The sequence below is a fragment of the Cydia splendana genome, chromosome 24 (assembly GCF_910591565.1).
Source record: "Cydia splendana chromosome 24, ilCydSple1.2, whole genome shotgun sequence".
Lineage (NCBI taxonomy): Eukaryota > Metazoa > Arthropoda > Insecta > Lepidoptera > Tortricidae > Cydia > Cydia splendana.
This window is the reverse complement of record NC_085983.1, coordinates 9,571,145-9,595,584: the sequence shown is the minus strand read 5'-3', so window position 1 is coordinate 9,595,584 and position 24,440 is coordinate 9,571,145. Positions and strand designations below refer to the sequence as shown.

Below are 24,440 nucleotides of genomic sequence, written 5' to 3'. Positions count from 1 at the left end.
GATGACACCTTTATTTACCTTTTTGAGTAAATCAAATCACATAAACCAAGTTATCTTTTCTACTAAAATCTCACGTGTGAGTCAGTTTTAGAGCTCGGTGCCTATCTCGTCGCATAATAATTGATTGTCCTAATGTAATGTTACGCATAAAACCCTTCGCATAATTTTCCAGCTGAAACAGAAAGTATTTTCGAAAATATTTTGGCATTAGGTTGTAAGTAAACACTTTATTGTACTAAAAGATGGGAATATTGGCTACATCAAATAAAACATAAATGTATAGTACAAAGGCGAACTTAACCCTAATTGGGATCTCTTCTAGATAACCTACCTATACCTATAGGAGGACCTAATTCTGAGTCTAAATAACCCAAAAGTTGATGGTTTTTCGAAAAAAAGTAAAAGGTACCATTTTTTTCGAAAACCCCCTTAATCCTTTACGGCACTTCAAACATGCAGTGTTCTATTTTCGATGAGTAAGACTGACATTCGATTGCCATTTTTGAAATGTCAGCCTGATAAAGGTTACTGGTAAATGCGTAACATTACATTAGGACAATCAATTACTATGCGACCGAATATAGACCCTTTAGAACACCTTTTCAATAGCCCTGTAGATGACGGCGGCTTTCCTGGCCAGCTCGTGGGTAAACTTCTTCAGCTTGGGCGAGGCGAGGAAGTTCTCCACACCATGCAGAATTGCGTCAGACCGCAGTTCCAGGGCCAGGGGCTTCGTTTTCTTGTCGCCTGGACATATGAATAAATAAATAATAAAAACATTTATTTCAGGTCTTAAAGTGGTATCCAGACGGACCTGATCAAATTGGTCGATTTGATCAGGAAAATAATTGGCGCCAATCTCATCTAGCGTCCACACGTACACAATTAAATCACCAATTTTAGAACCATAAACAAACGCACGTACAGATCCTAGCATTCCATAATAGATACTATTAGCTTCGAAAAGTGGCATTTTTGTGTCCGCACCTCCTGATTTGATCTGGCAATCGAATCAGCGAGCCAAATTGCCGTTTGCGTCCGCACCTCCTGATTCGATCGGGCAATTTAATCAGATTGGCGAAAAATTTACTAATCTGGATACGCCTTAAAACCCCATATTACATTTACAAAATAAAATAAATGTACATATTATTATATAAAACATTGATAAAAATAGGCCAAATATAGGCCAAATATGATCACATGATTCCTGGACGACCCCTAAAATAGCCGAAAGGGATAGTGCCATACATTAGAAAGGGATATAATGATTCGTCCCTGAATCGCTGTCAAACTTCGGTTTTGTAGGAAGTGTCCTTTCTGTACGGTAGTACTATTATTTATTCTGTGATCAAGTGGAACATGTTTTTCAAATGGGGTTGGCAACTGTCAAAGGTTTGCCTAGATGGCGCCATCATAGCTTGCCCCTTTTTCTATGAGATTTGGCTTAAAGAGCTGGCATCCAGGGTATTAAAAAAACTAAAATTTGACACAATTCTAGGGATTGACGGGGCAAGCTATGATGGCGCCATCTGCTAAAAACTTCCACCGGCCAACCCCATTCTGCTCACCTGTGTGGGCATCCCGAAGGCGTTCGAGAAGGCCTGCCGAAGCCGTTTTGTGTCCGCTCCGGTGTGAGCGGGACGCTATATATATAGAGCTGTCTCACCTGTACTGGAGCGCGCGTGTTGGGACTGCGCCAGGCCGCCGAAGGCGTCCGAGAAGGCCTGCCGAAGCCGTTTTGTGTCCGCTCTGTCTCACCTGTGTTGGAGCGCGTGTTGGGACTGCGCCAGGCCGCTAAAGGCGTTCGAGAAGGCCAGCCGATGCCGTTTGTGTCCGCTCCGGTGTGAGCGGGACGCTATATAGCGCTGTCTCACCTGTGTTAGAGCGCGCGTGTTGGGACTGCAACAGGCCGCTGAAGGCGTCCGAGAAGGCCTGCCGAAGCCGTTGTGTGTCCGCTCCGGTGTGAGCGGGACGCTATATAGCGCTGTCTCACCTGTGTTGGAGCGCGCGTGTTGGGACTGCAACAGGCCGCTGAAGGCGTCCGAGAAGGCCAGCCGATTTATTAGACAATTTTCACAAAAGCATATTTTCCGAGTAGCGAATTTTCACATCGCATTTTATCACGATCGCAAATTTCATTAATCGTCTTTTTTAACGTAGCGATTTTTCATGTAGCGTTTTTCAATGCTCGTATATTTTACCAGTTGATCATTATATGACAAGCAAATATTTCCAGTACCTTTTTGTTTCGAAACTTTAATTGCCATACTGAATTTTTTAGTATTAGTAAAGAGTCTAAAGTACGAAACTTTCTTTTCAAAAAATATTTCCTTTACAACTTAACTAGACGGAGCCCCGCTACGCGGGGTTCCTATTTCCGGACGGTTTGCCCTTCGGGCATCTGAAGCTACCTAACGAACCTAACCTACCTATTGATTTAGTTTAGTGTGACGTTCGTGAAAATAGTACACTTTGGGGGGAAAAGCCTAGGTAGATAGATACTGGAAATATTTGCTTGTGATATAATGATCAACTGGTAAAATATACGAGCATGGAAAAACGCTACATGAAAAAACGCTGCATTAAAAAAGACGATTAATGAAATTTGCGATCGTGATAAAATGCGATGTGAAATTTCGCTACTCGGAAAATATGCTTTTGTGAAAATTGTCTAACAAGTCGGCCAGCCGATGCCGTTTTGTGTCCGCTCCGGTGTGAGCGGGACGCTATATAGCGCTGTCTCATCTGCGTTGGAGCGCGCGTCTTGGGACTGCGCCAGGCCGCTGAAGGCGTCCGAGAAGGCCTGCCGAAGCCGTTTTGTGTCCGCTCCGATGTGAGCGGGACGCTATATAGCGCTGTCTCACCTGTATTGGAGCGCACGTGTTGGGACTGCGCCAGGCCGCTGAAGGCCGTTTTGTGTCCGCTCCGGTGTGAGCGGGACGCTATATAGCGCTGTCTCACCTGTGTTGGAGCGCGCGTGTTGGGACTGCAGGCCGCTGAAGGCCGTTTTGTGTCCGCCCCGGTGCGAGCGGGACGCAATATAGCGCTGCCTCACCTGTGTTGGAGCGCGCGTGTTGGGACTGCAGGCCGCTGAAGGCCGTTTTGTGTCCGCCCCGGTGTGAGCGGGACGCTATATAGCGCTGTCTCACCTGTGTTGGAGCGCGTGTGTTGGGACTGCAGGCCGCTGAAGGCCGTTTTGTGTCCGCTCCGGTGTGAGCGGGGCGCTATATAGCGCTGTCTCACCTGTGTTGGAGCGCGCGTGTTGGGACTGCAACAGGCCGCTGAAGGCGTTCGAGATGGACTCCACGAAGCTGTTCTTGGTGTCAGCGACGCCGGTGTGAGCGGGACGCTATATAGCGCTGTCTCACCTGTGTTGGAGCGCGCGTGTTGGGGCTGCACCAGGCCGCTGAAGGCGTTCGAGAGGGACTCCACGAAGCTGTTCTTGGTGTCAGCGACGCCGGTGTGAGCGGGACGCTATATAGCGCTGTCTCACCTGTGTTGGAGCGCGCGTGTTGGGACTGCAGGCCGCTGAAGGCCGTTTTGTGTCCGCTCCGGTGTGAGCGGGGCGCTATATAGCGCTGTCTCACCTGTGTTGGAGCGCGCGTGTTGGGACTGCAACAGGCCGCTGAAGGCGTTCGAGATGGACTCCACGAAGCTGTTCTTGGTGTCAGCGACGCCGGTGTGAGCGGGACGCTATATAGCGCTGTCTCACCTGTGTTGGAGCGCGCGTGTTGGGGCTGCACCAGGCCGCTGAAGGCGTTCGAGAGGGACTCCACGAAGCTGTTCTTGGTGTCAGCGACGCCGGTGTGAGCGGGACGCTATATAGCGCTGTCTCACCTGTGTTGGAGCGCGCGTGTTGGGACTGCAACAGGCCGCTGAAGGCGTTCGAGATGGACTCCACGAAGCTGTTCTTAGTGTCAGCGACGCCGGTGTGAGCGGGACGCTATATAGCGCTGTCTCACCTGTGTTGGAGCGCGCGTGTTGGGACTGCAACAGGCCGCTGAAGGCGTTCGAGAGGGACTCCACGAAGCTGTTCTTGGTGTCAGCGACGCCGGTGTGAGCGGGACGCTATATAGCGCTGTCTCACCTGTGTTGGAGCGCACGTGTTGGGGCTGCACCAGGCCGCTGAAGGCGTTCGAGAGGGACTCCACGAAGCTGTTCTTGGTGTCAACGACGCCGGTGTCCAGGCCAAATGCGAGTACTTTGTTGTCGAACGCACTTTAAAATAAAAACCCAGTAGAGTTACACCAAGAAAAGTCTGCAGCGATTCAGCGAAGTGTTATTTACCTATACGTCATAATTTCATAGAAGTTTGACGTTTAAACTAACACTTGCACTGCGTCGCGACTGTTAAAATCGCTGCAAACTTTTCTTGGTCTAACTCTTAATTTTTTTTCCATTGTATTTTCTCGGAAACGTTCGTATTTGTCGTGCTACTTCAGTCAACCTCAGTTACACTTTGTACCGAGACTGACTGAAATAGCAAGACACTTTCGTACGTTCCCGTGAAAATACGATGGAAAATAATTATGCACTACATCTGTATTTACCTATATATTGGAACTTTGGTTAACTAGTTAGAAAAAAGTTCGTAACTGATAACTTTTTTATACGACGTCGGTGGCAAACAAGCTACGGACCGCCTGATGGAGAGCGGTCACTGTAGGCTAGGACGCCTGCAACTCCAGAGGTGTTACTTGGCGTTGCGAACCCTTCTGAGGCTGGGTCGGTCCAGATGGACTGCAACTTGTATGAACTGCACGCAGTCGAGTTGGGGTCCGTCTGTATCGGCCCTAACCCAGGCCGTCGGATGGCGGAATTCGCGCGCGGACTATACTAGTAGTACTATGGCAAACATAGCTCACTCCGCGATTTCGTCGCATCGCTAAGTATATGCGGCCTTCACCAATTTTGGTAGCCATAGTAGTTGCCGCGCGCCGCTACGGAACGGACGCCTGCTCGCGCTTGCGCCACCTAGCGGTCACATCTGTCGTAATAGACGCGTTTTAGAAAGTGAACATTCTGTACCTAGTACTATTATTTATTCTGTGACTATGGTAAATGTACCCATCATCGCTACGACGAAGACTCTTGGTCGAGTCTATCTCTGACTCTTCTGTATCACGCCTGCTGTCAACACTACTATAAATAATAAAGATATTTAGGTATTAATGCCGTCTACATTATAGTTTCAAGATGATATGTACTGGGACCGCGTCGAGCACCAGTACCACCACCGTACTATTATTTATTCTGTGACATGGTAAACGTACCCATCGTCGCTACGACGAAGACTCTTCGCCGAGTCTATCTCTGACTCCACCGTATCACGCTTGCCGTCAACACTCCTATAAATAATAAAGATATTTAGGTATTAATGCCGTCTACATACTCTTTCGTCGCTTCTATACTCTTGCGTTTGTATATTAAACGTCAAACTGCTGTTTAAATAACACTTAAAATCAAAATCGCTGCCAACTTAGCTTAGAATAAGTCGTGGTCTACTAACTCTAGCCTCCTGACAACCAGCGTCCTACACATAGTACCATCAGTGGACACACACTCCTAACTTCGGGCAAATCGGCTCCGTTCGGCTCATCATTGCTCCGAGCAATTATTAGGGTTGACACAACTTGACGCCCCTTTGCGTGCACAGATAAGATAATTACTAGAATTTTGACAACCCTAAATAGTCGAAAGGGATAGTGCCATAAGTTAGAAAGGGATATCATGATTCGACCCTGAATCGCTGTCAAACTTCGGTTTTGTAGGAAGTGTCCTTTCTGTAGGGTAGTACGTACTATTTCTTATTCTGTTTCTGTAAAGTTCTGACTTTTTATTAACTTCACAGAGTTTAATGTTATCTGATATAAACTAGCTTTTGATAAATAGTTGCCAGGAGGATAAGTAGGCGCATGTGGAAAGGATTATCGTGCGTACACTTACCCCTCATTTTCAGCACCGTCCTCCGCACTCCTAGAGACGCGTATGCTATCCCCGTCTACTTCAGAAACGTTGGCCGGCTGTATGACAGAGGCATTCAGCTGGGCTGCCACACCTACAAACATACAATGGACTACGGATGTAGTGCACAATTGTTTTCCATCGTATTTTCTCGGAAACGTTCGTATTTGTCCCTGCTACTTCAGTCAACCTCAGTACCTACTTTTTGTACCGAGACTAATTGAAATAGCAAGACACGTAAATGTTCTCTTTTAGTGTTTCGTAGTAACACAGAATACATAACCACCAACATTCAAATCAGGGATGTTGCGAATATTCGCATCCGCATCCGCGGAACATCCGCATCTGCATCCGCGTCCGCATAAAATCGATGCGGAGCATCCGCATGATGCGGATGTCGACCAAGTCGGTAACAGGAACGTAATATTAGCGGCGGCGCCGGCGGCGTAAGTGATAGGTAATTTCGTCATTATATATAACGAAATCGTCTAGATCCCGAAAAGTCAGCCAAGTTACTGTGTATTAAATAAAACACACCTATATTCTTCCTGAAATACTAAACGTTTCGTTTTTTTTTAATAAAAAATTGTAAAAAACGTAATATTTGACGTTTTTTAAGTACCAAATCTTGACATCCGCATCCGGGGATGTGAGGCTTTAAATATCCGCATCCGCGGATGTCAAAAAGTCTGCATCCGCAACATCCCTGATACAAATACACGCGTACGAAGTCGCGGGCAACAGCTAGTATAAATATATGTACAGTCAAGTATAAAAAATTTGGCTGTAGACAACTTACTCAAAAATATGTCCCATTGTTCCTAATTCGCTGACATAAGAGCTATGGGACACACAGCTCACACACACACAGCTCAGCTACAGAGTGGGTGCCCCACGAGTCACACCGGGGATCCGGCAGACCTCGTCGGCTGGCTAGACTGGCCAGATGTAGCTCAAAACCGGGACGAGTGGAAGAAGAGAGGGGAGGCCTTTGCCCAGCAGTGGGACACAACAGGCTCATAATAATAATAATAATAAGTGAACTCCCTAAGTGAACGAAAATGCAAACGAGAAGCAAAACACGAGCTCAACTAGCGTCTCCACGAAACGCACGCCCACCACCCCCGTCCGCATCATCCGTCTCCTCGCAATCGTCGTCGGGCGATGAATTCGCCACCGCGCCCGACACCAGCGAGTCGAGCGATGAGTGCGGGCCGCCGCCACCGCCGTCACGACCACCTGCGCGGCGCGGGCGGCCACCGCTGTCGGCACGCTTGGGGCCTGCGGGACATCCTGCCCCGCCCACGGCTCCCGCTGCCGGTGGTGTAGTGCGTCGCATGCGATGGTCTCAAACCATTAATGAGAACGTCATGCGCGCCTACTATGGGGCTACAGAGGGGGGAACCAACTTATGCGCGTACCGTGTCCGAATGCTTCCACTGTTTCAGGCCCTCGAACCGACCATCGACGTGACTGCGCAACGACTATCGGATCAGGTGCGAGTCATCCAGCGGCAAAAGCGGTTGGATGACTCGACACTTGATCGGCTTCGCCTGGAGGCTCTCTCTGCTCGCGCAGCTTCTACCTCGGCGCGGGATCCGCCCGCCACGTCGCCGGATCCGGTGCCGGCACCCGACCAGGCACCGGGGGCGCCGCGGGTAGATCTCAGTGCCGACGAGGAGGAGTTCGCGCAGAGTGTGGGTAGTACAGCCAATGAGCAACTGAGGAGGACTCTGGACGAGGCGATTACGCGGTACCGCTCCACACCCGATACTAGGCCACGATTACCACGTTTGCCTATGAATAGACACAATCTAGCGCTAATGGGAGCCCTAAACGCTTTACTAGAGCCATATTTGCGGACTAGTAAAGATTTAGATGATACGCACGCGATCATGTATTGCGGAGCCATCGCGGCGTGCCGTGTTGCACGAGTCAAGTTTCCGGACTCTGAACGTGCACCTAGGACCGCCGGAGGTGCCCCCGCATGGCAAATACGGATCGAGCGACGTATCAGCTCTTTTAGGACTCTTATCGCAAAGCTGATCTGCTTCAGGGGGGGCAACAATCGCCCCCGAGTAATGCGCTTTGTAAACCAGGCATTCGTGGGGACGGATATCAGGCCCCGCGACTACATGGCCAACGTTACGGAGCGCATCGACTTTCTAAAGCAGAAAGTCTATGCATGGGCAAACCGTATTCGCCGCTACAGAGAGCGTGTGGACCGATTCCAGCAGAATCGTCTTTTCCAGAGTGACCAAAGGAAGATGTACCGAAGGTGGGAGGAAACCAACCTTCGTGCATCCGACTCGCGGCCACCGGATGCTACTGTCATGAATGACTTCTGGCGTAGCATCTGGTCGGTGCCTGTCGGACACACCGAGGGGAGTTGGATGAGTGTTGTCGAGCGTGAGTGCGAGTCCATTGAACCTATGGGGGCAGTCACCATCAGCCCCGATGACGTAAGTTGTGCCATCCGCACGGCCCAGAACTGGAAAAGTCCTGGGCCGGATGGATTGCACAACTTCTGGCTAAAATGGTTCCGATGCTCGCACTCCTACTTAGCAGCACAATTTCAACAAGCCCTCGAACTTGGTTCTCTCCCACCTTCCTTAACAACTGGTGTCACCTTCCTGCTCTATAAGTCCGGTAGTACCACGGAAGCGAAGAACTACAGACCCATCACATGCTTGCCTACACTCTACAAGCTCCTTACATCCATTTTGAGAGCAAAAATCAACGCGCACATTGTCGCAAACAATATTTTGGCCTCTGCTCAAAATGGATGTAGGGTTGGGTCCCGTGGTACTAAAGAGCTCCTCCTCATAGACATGACCATCTGCCAACAAATCCGGCGGACCAAGGGGGCCCTCTCAGCCGCTTGGATTGACTACAAGAAGGCCTATGATTCGGTGCCTCATTCATGGCTGGGGAGGGTCTTAGAGCTGTACAAAGTTGATGCAGCTTTGAGAGCCTTCCTAAGCGCGTGTATGGGGCAGTGGACCACAGTCCTTCGTCAACCAGGAGGCGGGGATGACCGACCTGGCCCACAGGATTTTATAAGGATTGAGCGAGGAATATTTCAGGGCGACAGTCTGAGTCCGCTATGGTTCTGCCTAGCTCTGAATCCCCTCAGCACCTTGCTGAAGGATTTGGGACTAGGTTGCCGGCTTCGGAGAGAGGGTGAAGTTATTTCTCACCTTCTGTACATGGATGACCTCAAATTATTTGCACCAAATACCCAAGGCTTGTTGGAGCTACTGAAAACCACCGAAGTCTTCAGTAGTGCCATCAACATGGAGTTTGGTGTCGATAAATGTGCGGTTATGCATGTACAGCAGGGGAAGGTTGTAAATTCAACAAATTTACAACTTTCTGAGACAATGTCTTTCAGGTCTATCTCTGAATCAGAGACCTATAAATACCTTGGTATGTCACAGTCGTTGGGTATTGAGGACGAGGGTATTAGACGGTCGGTGAAGGAGCGCTTTTTCAGTCGGCTCACAAAAGTCCTTAACAGTCTTTTGTCAGGAGGCAACAAAGTGCGCGCCTTCAACGCCTGGGTAATGCCTCTTCTCACATACTCCTTTGGCATACTAAGGTGGACTCAGACCGAGCTGGACGCCCTGGATCGGAGGGTCCGGTCACTGCTCACCACACATCGCATGCTACACCCACGCTCGTCAGTTATGAGATTGTACATCCCACGGAAGTGTGGAGGCCGAGGCTTCCTAAACGCCAAGGATCTCCACAACCGCGAGGTGTACAATCTCAGGAATTATTTCCTTAACAACGAGTGTGGGATGCATCGTGATGTGGTGGCAGTAGACAGGAACCTCACGCCGCTCTCCTTGGCAAATGAGAACTGGCGCAAACCTGTGGTACTAAGTACTGCGGATCGCAAGGCGGCATGGGAGAGTAAGGCGCTACACGGGCGGTTCTACAAGGCCCTCACGGGACCCGATGTGGACCTGCTCGCGTCGGTGAACTGGTTACGATTCGGGGACCTCTTCGGAGAAACCGAGGGTTTTGCCTGTGCAATTGCGGACGAAGTGATGATGACGAACAACTATCGGAAATATATCCTGAAGGACGGTACGGTCGACATTTGTCGGGCATGCCGCCGTCCCGGAGAGTCACTCAGGCATATCATTTCCGGTTGTTCTCATCTTGCTAACGGTGAGTACTTGCACAGACATAATCTCGTAGCCAGGATTATTCACCAGCAACTTGCTCTTCTATACGGCCTTGTGGACCGCGAAGTACCGTACTACAAGTACTTACCTGCGCCTGTTCTCGAGAATGGTCGTGCCACGCTCTATTGGGATCGATCTATCATCACCGACAGGACTATTGTCGCCAATAAGCCTGACATCGTGCTGATAGACCGATCGCAGCGCCGGGCCGTGCTCGCCGACGTCACCATCCCCCATGATGAGAATCTCGTGAAGGCCGAGAAGGACAAGTCCAGCAAGTACCTAGACTTAGCTCACGAGATTACCGCCATGTGGGATGTTGACTCGACGATCATTGTTCCGATAGTTGTGTCAGCGAACGGTCTCATAGCGAAGAGTCTCGACCATCACCTAGAGAGACTCTCGCTGGGTGGTTGGATCAAGGGTCAGATGCAGAAGGCGGTAATATTGGACACGGCGCGTATAGTACGTCGGTTCCTCACTCTGCGGCCCTGACCACCGGCAGCTTGGGCCAAGCCCCGCTGCCGGCGGCACCCTAGGTTAGGTTTTTTATAATGTGTTTATATGTATTTTTTATTGTTTTGTAAGTGTTTTTATATTTTACTTTTATATTCATATTATAACAAACCTAACTTAAGACGAAAAATAAATAAAGAGAATAATAATAAGAGCTATGGGACATTTTGAGATGATTTGTGCACCCATATTTTTACACTTGACTGTACCTATATAAAACAGTATAAGTAGTAAATATAGAAAACACCCATGACTCAGGAACAAACATCTGTGCTCATCATACAAATAAATGGGCGTTTTCAGAAATAAATATCGAAAACCCGATTCTCACAGATCCCGGTGTTTTTGGGTTCTTTCAACTCAGAATCACTAGCATATTCAATTCTGATGATAAAATAAAATGTCCCAAAAATTTGTATGAAAATTGTACATTCCACTACGTCACGCACATACAAGTGAAATTTTTTTTCATACTAAAACATGACGTAATGGAATGGACATTTTGGGACATCTTTTTTTAATGGTGAGATGGAGAATGCTGTCGATTCTGAGTAGAATGAGCCCAAGAACGTCCAGATGTGAAAGAATCAGGTTTTCAATGTTTATTTCTGAAAACGCCCAAATGCCCTTACCGGTATTCGAACCCAGGACCATCGGCTTCATAGGCAAAAAATATAAATATAAAGTATTCAATCATTCTTACCGAATAAGAGTAATATCACGCAGCCTTTCATGTTTTCAGCAAATAATCGTCTAAATTAATGTATAAGCAGTAAACGAGTATATAGGTTTCTAATGAGAATTTCTTAAATGCATATAAAATAGTACATTAAATAGGCAAATTGCCCATCGTAATATTTTAAGTTTTGTTGCTGATTAAAATTATTATTCGATAGCAATGAGTAGGTAGTTATAAAATATAGAATGGCCTTGAAACTATTAACGCGTTTCTCATCAAGACGTACCGGGTAATACGTCAATTACTGGCCACCGCTTAATAATGGCCACTTTATACTAAAACGCTAGATGGCTAGTTATTGACACCTTATACTAACATGACTTCTATTTATAGGTGAATAGAATTCATTTATTCATTTTAGTAGGTGGACACCGGTTAACATAACCAAAATAGTAAATGATAATAATAAATACCAATGTATTTATGAAATATTTATTTAAAGTTTAAAATTTGAACAATATAATAAGCACTTGTGCAAAAATTATAACTTAATTCGAAATCATAGAACGAATAACAAAACTCGTAAATTAGTGCAAAATGTTGTAGGCGACGTTTTGAGCCATCTACTTCAGCTGTCAATTTTGCGGCTACAAATATATAAGTCTATGCGTCTCATTATTAATTGTCTATGATATAATTCTAATCATTATATCCAAAATGGCACAAATTTAAAGACTTACATTAATTAATGACTTGAAACACAGTTGTATTACTCAAAAAAACAATTAACAATTACATTTATAATACCACAGCCTTAATAATGATTAAGTTAACGTACAATAGCACAAATAGGTAAACGGTCTAGGTGTCCAAAAAGAACTATACACTCTTAACAACAACGATGTGTTTAGATCATTTTAAAGACCCCGCTACGAATGCCGATAACTGTACAAAACAGTCTGTCACACGCCAACTCCATTAATGTGAGATATAGCTCCAAATACCTAATTCAAGTAAAATATTATGCTAATAATATTAGAGATTTTACATAGAAAAATCCTAATATATAGCTCATATTTTTGCCTGAAATAAGTAACCGGATTGCTATATTAAATATATTAAAAACGGGTCACTCACGTATTTTAAGTCGAAAAACGCTCGACATGACAATACATGAGTGACCCGTTTTTAATATATTTAATATGTCTGTCTCACGGATTGCTATAGTTAGACCAAGATAACTCTGCAACGATTTTGACAGCACAGACTGCCCAAGTGTTATTTATACGACATAATTGCATAGAAGTATGCCGTTTAAAATAACACTTGCACAGTCTGGGCTATGAAAATCGCTGCAGACTTATCTTGGTATAGCTAATACTTGGTAGGTATTGTTAAGGCACATATTGTACATACTAAACTTATTTCTACATTTAAAGTCATTTAATGTAAGAAAATATAAAAAATACAAAAATACTTCTTCACCTAACTTTTGAAACTTACATGTTATTATAATAATCTCTTGCAATCCTTAAGCAAAGGAATAAAATATCATTTGTTTTAATCAGATTAAACAAAAGAAATTCTAAAACCTTCGCAGGATTTAAATTCTAAAAAATAACTCTTCAAGAAGTTATCAACGTATGAACGTAACTTAAGTCGAGAAAAATATTCATAAGATTTAATTAAAAATAATATCATCATATAATTATTGAAAAAGATAAAACTTAAATCTACTTATTAGTTTGAGTAAAAAAAATAATGGAATCATAGAGTAATATAAGTAAAGAAAGAGTGTTAAAAACTGATGTATGGAGTTAGCACTCTTTTTTTACTTATAATTAGTCTATGAATGGAATGACACAGCAAAAAAAATGAATAAAAGAGTATTTGGTAGAAATGTAACATATTTAGGACAAAGAGATCTACCTAGATAGAGAGTTTAGAATAAATGGTTTGACAAAATATGACATCCACTTTAAAATAACCAAACAGCTTTTTGACAGTTATAATCCCTTCTTATACAAAATATAAATATACAACATATTTGTATAATATATTTTGTTTTGCGCTGTCCCTGCTGTATTACCATTTTGATTTGTTAACACTTGTTTATTTCTGTGTTAACTTTTTTAAATTATAACTTTATTTACGAATTTAAAAGCACATTTGTTTGTCCCAAATACGGCACAAAAAAAAAGATAAGAGATTCACAGCATAATCACATTCTGTTCCGATTGGTTTGAAATATTATGTTCTAAATATGGCACTTAATTTTTTTTAACGCATTCAGCCAGGGGTCGTGGCCTAGGAACAAACTTGTATAACGGTGGACGCACATGTGCCGGGGGCAGTGAATGTGTTAATCCTTTTCCAGACCGCAACAATCTACAATGTTTTCCCAAAATATCCAGATAAATCCAGCTTTGATGATTCCTTTGAAGACAAGACATTTCCCGAAAGTGCAATCTGATTTAAACTTTAAATCGTTTAAATTTTATTGGCGCGTATGTGGTCGATCGTACTATGCCTGGAAAAGGGTTAAGGAATGTTTCAAAAAGCGATTTTTACAGAATAACCACATCTACCACACGCACATGTGCCGGGGGCAGTGAATGTGTTAATCCTTTTCCAGACCGCAACAATCTACAATGTTTTCCCAAAATATCCAGATAAATCCAGCTTTGATGATTCCTTTGAAGACAAGACATTTCCCGAAAGTGCAATCTGATTTAAACTTTAAATCGTTTAAATTTTATTGGCGCGTATGTGGTCGATCGTACTATGCCTGGAAAAGGGTTAAGGAATGTTTCAAAAAGCGATTTTTACAGAATAACCCCATCTTGGTCACAATCGGCATAGCTGTTGGCCTTGGAGCTCGCCTTGAGCATATTTTAGTGGACATGTTTCTCGCCCTGGATATGTTATAGGACGATGTGAGTGGTTAAAAATGTGTCAAATATGGTACATATTATTTGTCCCAAATATGGCACATTTAATTTTTATTAAATATAATATGGTGTTTTTTTAAACAGGTATTAATTTACAGCATAACGACATCTTGGTCACAATCGGAATAGCTGTTGGCCCCGGAACTCTCTTTAAGCATATTTTCGTATTGTTTGACATGTTTCTTGCCCTGGATATGTTCGGCGACGATGTGCTTTTTATTGGACACCTCCGTGTTGCACATCACGCAGTTCAGGGTTGTGTCGTTTATCTGAAAATACGAAGTAGAATTTATTTTTTCAAGCCACCTTCCATCTAGAATAAAACTGACTTAAGCGCCAGCGAAATAACATTTCTATCAGAAATTGTCAGCTGGCTAGGCCCCCAGGCCGCATTTCTCAACCGATTCTCGTGAAATGTTTAGAATCTACCCTTAACTGGCTTAAGGAGCCAGTTGAGGGTAGATTCTGTTTACTTTTATTTAAATACCTAATGATAGACTATAGAAAATTATTACCTTTCTTATAAGCGCCGGAGAATATTGCTTCTCAATCTTCTCCAAATTCCCCTTATGCCACTCGCTACCCACATGCAAGCCAAACTCATTACTTTCAAACTCGCTTCGGCACACTTTGCATCTATAACCATTAGCTATTTCACTAAAACTGTGCCAACAATCAAAAGGCACTTTCAACACATTATCATTGAAAATCACTATTTTATTCATTCTCTGAACTTCACTCTTTTCCTTTTCAATAGTAATATTTTTAAATATCTTTATAGCAGTCTCTTTTTCGTTCAGATATATGTTTTCTTTTTGTGTAGCTACTGTGATCTGTTTGGTGCCCGTTTTGATTTCCGTTTTGCGTTTTTTGGAGGATATCTTTGTGTTTTCGACTTGGAGGGCGTGGGTGGGCCAGGAGAGGTGCTGGTGGAGATGCTTTCTGGTGATGACCACGTTGCAGATACTGCAGTGGTACATTAGGTAGAACTGAAACAAAGTTTTATTTATTTATTAATATTTTAAAAAGCAATAAAACAAAAGAAATGCTACTTTATTTGGTTCATGAAAGGATCAAATTAGATTTACATTGTAATGTACATTTAGTCTCAGGAGGATAATAAGTTTTTGGCAAAAAAATCATTTTTGGTACAAGCTTTTATCGCTGACTGTACTTTTCTTACCACAGGCAACGAGTACTCATCGAGACAATTCTAAGAACCCCAAAAACAATTAGAATATGTTGTTTTATCACAGAGTTCCCGTGATCAACTCCTGTCTCCATCATCAGATCAGCTCCATGTCATCATAATATTGCATTGCCATCCGATTTACATATGTATGCAAAATTTCAGCTCAATCGGGAAGTGGGTCAAATTTAGCTTCCAAGATTAGACCCATACTAACAAATTAAATACATACATACCATAGGTATATACTAACAGGGCGAGTAAAATAATAGTTATTTACGATACAAGTGCGTAAAATAAGCAAATCGCGACGAGTGGTGCCATTACAGTACATCTGGTGCTACATTACGACACCGGGTGCTATAATAAGCACATTACATTACGTTGTATGATACGTACAACGTTTTACAGTACATATGGCCCTTTAAGTTTTCGACGTAGTTACGTAATGAGCTTATTATAGCACCTGGTGTCGCAATGTAGCACCAGATGCACTGTAAAAGCGCCACTCGAACGAATTTCCTAAATAACTAGTAGGGTAATCTGCCAGTAACTGGCCACCCTAAACCAAAAATGAATTCTTTTCACCTATAAACAGAATTCATTTTAGTATAAGGTGGCTAGTTATTGAAGGCTGGCCAGTTATTAAAACCTTATACTAAAATGAATTCTGTTTATAGGTGAATAGAATTAATTTTTAGTTTAGGGTGGCCAGTAACTGGCGTGTTACCCTAAAATACAGCGAGAAATTAAACCGCTTACCTGTCTCATCAAATCTTCATTGTACTTATCAACAAATTTAAATTTTTCCATATTCTCCGTATGCCCCCTGCTTTCCACATGCTTACTAAACTCACACACCACGGACGAACACACAAAACAGTATTTACTCCCATCACCGACATCCACTAGCGAGTTATACGCCGTACTAGTTATCTTTATATAACTATTACCCAGTTTTATATAAACATATTCTTCGAGATCGAAATCTTCAATGTATGAATCGTCCAATTCATCGGAAATATCTTCTTTAACACCGTTTTTGACTGTTACGAACTCTTCAGTTCCTAATTGTGGTATATCTGCTTCGATGTTGTCCGTATCTTGTAGGTTTTCTTTATTCGGTCCGTTTTTAACATTTACTGGCACATTTTTAACGGTATCCACATTTATTTTAGTTGTATTGCTTTCTTTAGCAGCAATTGGTCCATTTTTAACATTTACTTGTACATTATTAGTTGTATTTACATTTAATTTAATTGTATTGCTTTCTTTAGCAGGTTTTGGTCCATTTTTGACATTTACTGGCACAGTTTTCGTTGCATCTATTTTATTTGCATTAACAGCAACATCATTCTTGTTACTATTAACTGTTGTTATAGTGAGATTCTTATTGGCGATTGGTACAATTTTCTTATTAACTATATTTGGTAATGGTATATTATTTAAGGCCACATTATTATTTGTAATAGCTGCTTCTTTGACACCATTAACACTAGTCACATTATTATTAACTACATTTTTGTTTGTTACATTTGCAGTGGCTAATTTAGGAATTACAGCTACAGGCTTAGGTTGAGCTACAGTACCATTACGAATATTTGTACCATTTTTAGCCTCCGTAAGTGTATTGTCATTTTTGAAATAGCCGAGAGCTCTGTGCAGGCTTACAATATGTTTTTCGAGGTATTTATGTTTTATAATAAATTCTGGCATGATTTGTATGAGCTCGTTGCATAGTCCACAGTGAAGGGCGTCGCGAATCTGCAAGAAAAGAATGACAAATAAATAAAAACTATAGTTTTTTTGCTATTATATTTTCTAACTTAACTTCAAACGATGGAGCAATGTTAAACCAATATAGTTTGTGTATCACATGTTTTATTCCAACTTTGGCACACAATCATTTAATGAGGTCAGAACTTATAATGAGCTGAAACTCAGCTACTGAAAAGATTTATTACCCAATTCCTGCCTCCATACAATTCATAGCTTGATGATACCAAATCATTGTATTCTCATCTGTATACATAGGTATTTTTGTAAGTGTTAGTTACTTAGTTATATTTTAACAAAAACTTGTAAAAACAAACCTCTCTAAACAAATGCACATTAAACGCCTGTATAAAAGGCGTCCGCTGCAACATGGTCAAATGCTGCACATCGTTCACATGAAACTTCAATCTCTCCTTATCTATATTAACTTCACAGAGTCCACAGTAATAATCGTTTTCACCCTGGCACACTATATTAAACGCCAGCTTCGACATACGAAGGGATATACCGAACGTACAGATGACAATATCATCAAAATTACTATTAGCTGCTCTAAGGCCTTCAAACACACTCGCTGGATTGATTATTTTAGTTTCATTTCCAATAGCTATTTGTCCATCATTTTCTTTTTTTGCTGTATCATTTGTATCTGTTTTGGCTTTGTTGGGTGTGGAATGTATGATTTTTTTAGCGGGTGAGTCGAGGAGAGAAGAAACGGTGGTGGGGTGAGTGTGGACGGAGCGGATGTGGTCTTCCATCACGTTGATGAGTTGGAGGTTGTTGCAGTGGCCGCAATGGTAGCATTTGTCGTCGACCTGGATAAGAGATACAGTTATTTAAATTAAGTTAAATTCGTTACGCAGCCACTAAGTGTTGGAACAACATCCTTCCTCCTATTAGGAACCTGCAAAGCATTCACAGTTTTAAATCAACTTTTAAAAAGTTTATGCTCAAACACCAACTAAACGAAGAGTGCCTCAAACTTGAGACAAGCTACATTTAAGTACTCCTGACGTCCTGACGCGTACCTAAGTACTTACTGCCTTTTGTCTCTTCCACAACCGCCACTCCGTTAATCTTTAATTTTCATTGTATAACATTATTGTAGTCATAATGTGTTTTAATTTTTTTATAATTTAGATGTAAAAGATCATGGCCCCGACGGGAGACCAGCGCTAGCCTAGCCAGGCTAGCACCTGCTGAGTCGGGGCCATTTCGTGACCGTGTTATTGTGTTACTTATTGTTTTATTTCTTTTTGTCACGAATAAACATTCTCTCTCTATTCTCTAGATATGAGATAAAAAAACCGGTCAAGTGCGAGTCCGACTCGCGTTCAAGGGTTCCATACATTAGATAGATACATAAATAATTTATTGCCACAACGAAGGTTATAAATTACAATTGATTACCCAATTTTAAACAATATATTTTTTTATGTGGAACGTGAACGAAATGCCTTTAAAAATCCGTAGAAAGGGGTCGGATCAAAAACTAAGTAATTAAGTCCGACGCACGCTTAAATGCACATTTCTAATAGGTTTTCTTGTCGTCTATAAGTAAAGAACTATTTTGTGTATTTTTTTTCAAAATTTTAGACCCAGTAGCTTAGTAGCAGTAGATAAAGGGGGGGGGGAATGGTCGGCTAGACAGACGGACGCACGAGTGATCCTATAAAGCAGCGGTCGGCAACCTTTTAGCAGCCAAGGGCCACATAGTAGTTAACGGAGGTGACGCGGGCCGTTCTTTGTTAATATTTATGACTTTATGAGACATTGTCGTTTGTCACTATTACATACAAAATAGCCAAGGCGCCTCTCGGGCCGCCAGTGACAGTTTCGCGAGCCGCATGCGGCCCGCGGGCCGCTAGTTGCCGACCGCTGCTATAAAGGCCTGCGCAAACCGGCGGAGCGCAGCGCAGATCACTTTAAAATTATCAATGTATTTTCTTCCCTATTTCAATTACCTTCAGGTATAAATTTAAATGCTTTGAGACCGAACTCGGAGCATCACGGAGGATTGTTACTCCACGGCATCGAGAAGCACGCTAGAGGATACCGCGGCGGTAGGCGGCGGCATGCCGCGGCATCCCCCAGCATGCGCCGAGGCCTCCCGAGTGCGCCGGAGTAGCGCCGGAACGACGGGGGAGAACTCGTGCACACTAGTCACTAATCCCTTGTGATAGAGTACACGCGGCGGCATGCCGCGGCATCCCCCGGCCTGCGCCGAAGTGCTCCCTGGTGCGCCGGCCGCCAGCGCTCGGGCTGGCGTGCGCTCGCGGTATCGCGGGGGATTTTACTTCGTCGGTGTGCGCTGCGCGGCGTAAATCCTCCTCGGTGATCTGCGCTGCGCTCCGCCGGTTTGCGCTCGCCTTAAGGGTTCCGTTTTTTCCTTTTGAGGTAAGTCAACTCACCTGTCTTACAAAGTATTTCTCATACTCGTCGACCACAGTACACTCGTTGAGTCTGGCTGTATGCCCTTCGCTCTTGCAATGTTCCGATCTGTTCCTGATGTGACCGAGCTCCTTACAGGCCATACAGTAGAAACGGTTGGCCATTGGACGAATCAGCATGTTCCAAGAGTTGAATTTCACTGTCACTTTCTTGTTACCTGAAATTTTACGTTTCTTATTACTTGAAATGGGGTTGGCAACTGTCAAAGGTTTGCATAGCTGGCGCCATCATAGCTTGCCCCTTTTTCTATGAGATTTGGCTTAAAGGGCAGGCATCCAGAGACATAATTCCATTAAAAAAAAACCAGCCAAGTGCGAGTTGGACTCGCATTCCAAGGGTTCCGTACATTACCCAATTTTTAACAATGTATTTTTTATATGTGAAACGCGAGTAAATTGCCTTTAAATAACCCGTAGGGGTCAGTACCAAAACTAAGTAATTAGTCCGACTCACGCTTGACTGCATATTTCTAATAGGTTTTCCTATCATCTATAGGTAAAGAACTATTTTGTATTACCCCCCAAAAGTGGCCTCCATGTTCAAAATTCATTTGTTTATATGTGTACCAAATTTCACCTTAATTGGTCCAGTGCTTTTGGAGAAAATGGTCTGTGACAGACGGACAGACAGACAGACAGACGCACGAGTGATCCTATAAGGATTCCGTTTTTCCCGTTTGAGGTAAGGAACCCTAAAAATTGACACAATTCAAGGGGATTGACAGGGCAAGCTATGTTAGCGCCATCTGCTAAATACTTCGACCCGCCAACCTTAAAAATTTGAGCTAAAAAAAGAATGCAAAAAATAACAAAAACAGTGTCCTAGAACAGAAAAGTGCCACTTTGATCCCCCCCTAGCAGGGAGGAAAAGTGCCACTTTGATCCCTCCTAGCGGGGAAGAAAAAGCCCTTTTCCGAATATCCAGCTAATGAGCTCCAAACTAAACACTTACCTAAATCTACCTCTAAAACTTCAGGCAAATCCTCACTCTTCGGTTTTTTGGCCATAGACGCATAAGAAAACTCCAAACTCTGGTGCGGCTCATAATCATCATCACTATAATCCTCATTATAATTCAACGGATACCAATCATCTTCATTATAACTATATTTTCTTTTTTCTAAAATCTCAATCTCTTCGCTGTATTCTTCTGGAGTTTCATTCGGTTCATCTAACATGTATGCGTTTTGATGGTTATGGTTATGCTTAACGTTGAAATAGTATGAATCCTTCTTCTCATTATTATTATTGTTGTGAATGTTGAAATCGTACATAATGTCCGAGACTCTGTTGATGGCGAATAGGAGCTTGTCCTCATGTGTTTTGCTCGAGTAATGTACGGTTTTCTGCGATTGGTCGAATATTGCGTTGCAGACGCCGCAATGGTAGTTGTTGTTGATCTGAAACAGGTAACAATTGTGACCTTTTCAACTAATTATAGGCTGTATCTTTAGGTATTTTCATAAAAGTAAACAAATAATTTGTACATTTTCGGGTAGTTAACATTTATTGGTTACAAAACCGCCTGGATCAGTCACTGAACGGCCTGACTTTAACCTACATTATTTGATCATGTAATGTTTTCATCTACCCTCAACTGGCTTGAGGAGCCATTTGAGGATAGATTTTGTTTACTTTTATTTAAATACCTAAAATACAGACTATAAAAGGTACCACATTGTCGGTTGTCAATAAGGTTGATTTCAAATTGAAGCTTTATGGATATAGCGACTTATTTACAACCAACAACAAGTACGACAGTAAGGTTTGGTTGAAAAGGGCACATTATATCTTATTCAAAATTGTCACTCATACGCCAACATAATGGGCGAAAACAAGCCTTTAAAAATTTGTGGCTTTCCATGTTTAACCACCATTTTGGAGTCAACGGCCGGTAGTCCACGCGCTACTTGTCCAGCTATCTCTTTACAAGAGCTAATAAAATCACCGTACACTGTCTTGTACTAACCGTACAATTATAGTCGTCGTGTTTAGCTCCTAATACCTTGATACTGGCGAAATAATCCCACTGGACTGAAGCCATAATTTTAAAAGATTGAATGAATGTAGCGTTGGCCATTGGCGTGTTGTCTACGGGGCCCGATGGCGACTGTACTGCCCTGGTAAGCCAAATAGCGCTATCTCAAAAGAAAATTCATTGGTAACTTATACTTTAGTTTCTATAACTGAGAATTCCATTTTCAAAATCATTAGTTTTTGAGATAGCGCTATTCGGCTTAGGAGGGCAGTGTACACCATATTAAATGAGTTAAAAATGTTAACAGGGCTCGGAAACCGTTTTATTGTTCAAACCGGTTTCGTTCACTCACCCGGGAACGAAAAGGATTTCGTTTCTGTTTGCCTAATTCGTTCGCCTTCCGTTTTTGTGGAACGATATTAACCGGTTAAATTGAAAATATCGAAGCGAGATAGTCGGACCAAAAAAAGTCTGCAGCGGATTTGACAGCCCACGCAGTGCAAGTGTCATTTATACGTCATTTTCATAAAGTTTGACGTTTAAAATAACACTTTCACTGCGTGGGCTATCAAATCCGCTGCAGACTATTCTTGGTCTAGAACGAGTAAGTATTGCTATCTCTTTCACGTATGACAACGAGTTTAAACGAGAGTCTCCGAAAGCCAAGAGTAACCGGTATTTTATCGTTCCCTGCGAACCATAAAGTTCCGTTCCCTCTTCCTACCGGTTAGGGCTTGTGCACAAATCACGCGAGGTTCTATAGGGAGAGGGGGGTCACGAAAAAAATCACGATAGATCACGTTGGGGGAGGGGGGTATAAGGAAACATCACGTGTATTTTTCTACAGTGAACGAAACTAAGAAAAAAAACCTACCACATGAGTAGATACTTTTTCTCGGTTTAGTTAAACATAAATCTTTACGCTGCAGTTCAAAATAGCGAGTCTATTTAACGAAAATAGAAAAATAAACACTATTTTCTATATACAATTCTCTTTATCTTAAAATTAGGTCGAATGAAAAAATTCCAAAAAAATACACGTGAGGGTGTGTAGGGGGAGGGGGGTAGCCAAAAACCTCACCAAATATCACCAAGGGGGAGCGGTGGTAAGTAGCTGAAAAAACCTCGCGTGATTTGTGCACAACCCCTTAGGAGAGAGAACGTAATTTTTTAGTTCGCGTTCCATCAATTAACCGGTTTTTTAATGAACGAAATAATATAACGGTTTGCGAACGATTAACAGGTATTTCAATACCGGTTCTGAGCTTTGAATGTTAAAATTTACTCACCTTTCTAGTAATAGTCAAATCATACTTGTGAAGCGGCTTATATCTCTGCATATTAGCAACATGCTGGCTACAACCAATATGATCTGTGGCATCACAGTAGACCTCGCATACGGCGCAGCGGCAGAAGTTCTCGGACACCAGATAGATGGTGTGCCACTGATGATGGGTGAGGAACACGTTAGAGTTTATTATGAAGCCGTTTGGGACCAGCTCCAGGGTTAGTTGGAGATGGGTGTCTGGAAATAAGTAAATATTAAATATGGAACCTTACCAAATTAACCTGTAACATCTTGTAACATTGACTTCAGTAAGATATGGTAGATACTTAATGACGATATACGTCTGTATCTTTAGGTATTTAAAAAAGAGTAAACAAAATCTACCCTCAAATGGCTTCTTAAGCCAGTAGAGGATCGATTTATGACAAGTTTTGAATCGTATCTCCTACTTTTGCTCCACAGATAGATTTATAAGACAAACGGCTATCGGTTCTTCAATTTTTTATCTCCATTCTTTTTTTTCACATTAAAAGTTTTTTATTTAAAACCATAAACATAATGAATATCAAACTTGTTACAATAAAAGGTAACCTAAAATTATAACTAGTACCTACAAAACTAAAACTAATACCTAAAAAATAAATAAAACATAGTCTGGGTGACCTAGCCCAATATGTATTAGGCTAAATCACCCAGGTCCGATCCCTGTGGAAGGGTTCCCATGTGCTCTCCATTCATGTCTACCGGATTTTGAAAGAAATGGATACTTATTTTCTTACGATTTTTTTAAACATTGTCTAAAAAAACACTGTTTTCGTATCTAGATTGCTATGAAGGATCTTACTTATACGAAATGTAAATATTTGGGTTCGTCTTTGACGTCTCTAAAAACGTGTCTAATTTTAAACTGTCGTCTAAACGTGTCTAACAAAAATTATGACCAGAATACCAGTTTTTTGGCCTAAAATTGGTCAACTTTGATGCCAAATACCTTGAAGACAATGAACTCATAAGTAAATATGGGATACTATATTGCTTAAAGCCATTGCTGTTAATATGATAAGCTACAAAAAACATAAGAAAACTATGTAATATACTCTAATTGTAATCAAAATTTAAAATGCCTCACCATCATCTATTGACACACCGGAAGAATCTGCATAATCATCCATTTTTAATTTATACAGCTCAAACTCTCTGTATCTACCAACTTTGATATTTTCCTTAAACACTATACCATTAATTATATATTGGTTTCGGCCAAATATATCATTGTTTATGGTATAGTTATTCGCTTTTAGCAGTTGGTTGTCTATGTAATCGGATTTGTGTTCTTTGTGGTCTTCTTTAGACGTCTGCAATGGCATTAACCTGAAATATAAGGATTAGTAATTATATAAAAAGTAAATCTTATACAAATTTAACCTACCAACCAACCAACCACCACCCA

General features: G+C 42.4%; 2 protein-coding genes across 3 annotated transcripts; both read right to left on the bottom strand.

The window, feature by feature from the left end:
• LOC134802456 (uncharacterized) lies at positions 1-11,485 on the bottom strand. 2 transcript variants are annotated; one of them, XM_063775125.1, is made up of 6 exons: positions 11,383-11,485; positions 5,950-6,061; positions 5,277-5,351; positions 5,071-5,145; positions 4,091-4,221; positions 1-747 (listed from the first exon to the last, which is right to left on the bottom strand). In XM_063775125.1, exons 1-6 carry the CDS (start codon positions 11,411-11,413, stop codon positions 590-592), a joined length of 582 nt encoding a protein of 193 aa, XP_063631195.1. In that variant the 5' UTR covers positions 11,414-11,485; the 3' UTR covers positions 1-589. The 2 variants fall into 2 exon arrangements, with proteins under 2 accessions (XP_063631195.1, XP_063631196.1); XM_063775126.1 differs by lacking the exon at positions 5,071-5,145.
• Positions 11,486-14,358: 2,873 nt separating this feature from the next.
• LOC134802318 (uncharacterized) lies at positions 14,359-24,356 on the bottom strand. Its single transcript, XM_063774916.1, has 8 exons — positions 24,120-24,356; positions 22,992-23,227; positions 20,677-21,124; positions 19,686-19,882; positions 17,592-18,089; positions 16,261-17,262; positions 14,825-15,298; positions 14,359-14,578 (listed from the first exon to the last, which is right to left on the bottom strand). The coding sequence occupies exons 1-8, from the start codon at positions 24,160-24,162 to the stop codon at positions 14,402-14,404; spliced, it is 3,075 nt and encodes a 1,024-aa protein (XP_063630986.1). The 5' UTR covers positions 24,163-24,356; the 3' UTR covers positions 14,359-14,401.
• Between the last annotated feature and the right edge of the window lie 84 nt (positions 24,357-24,440).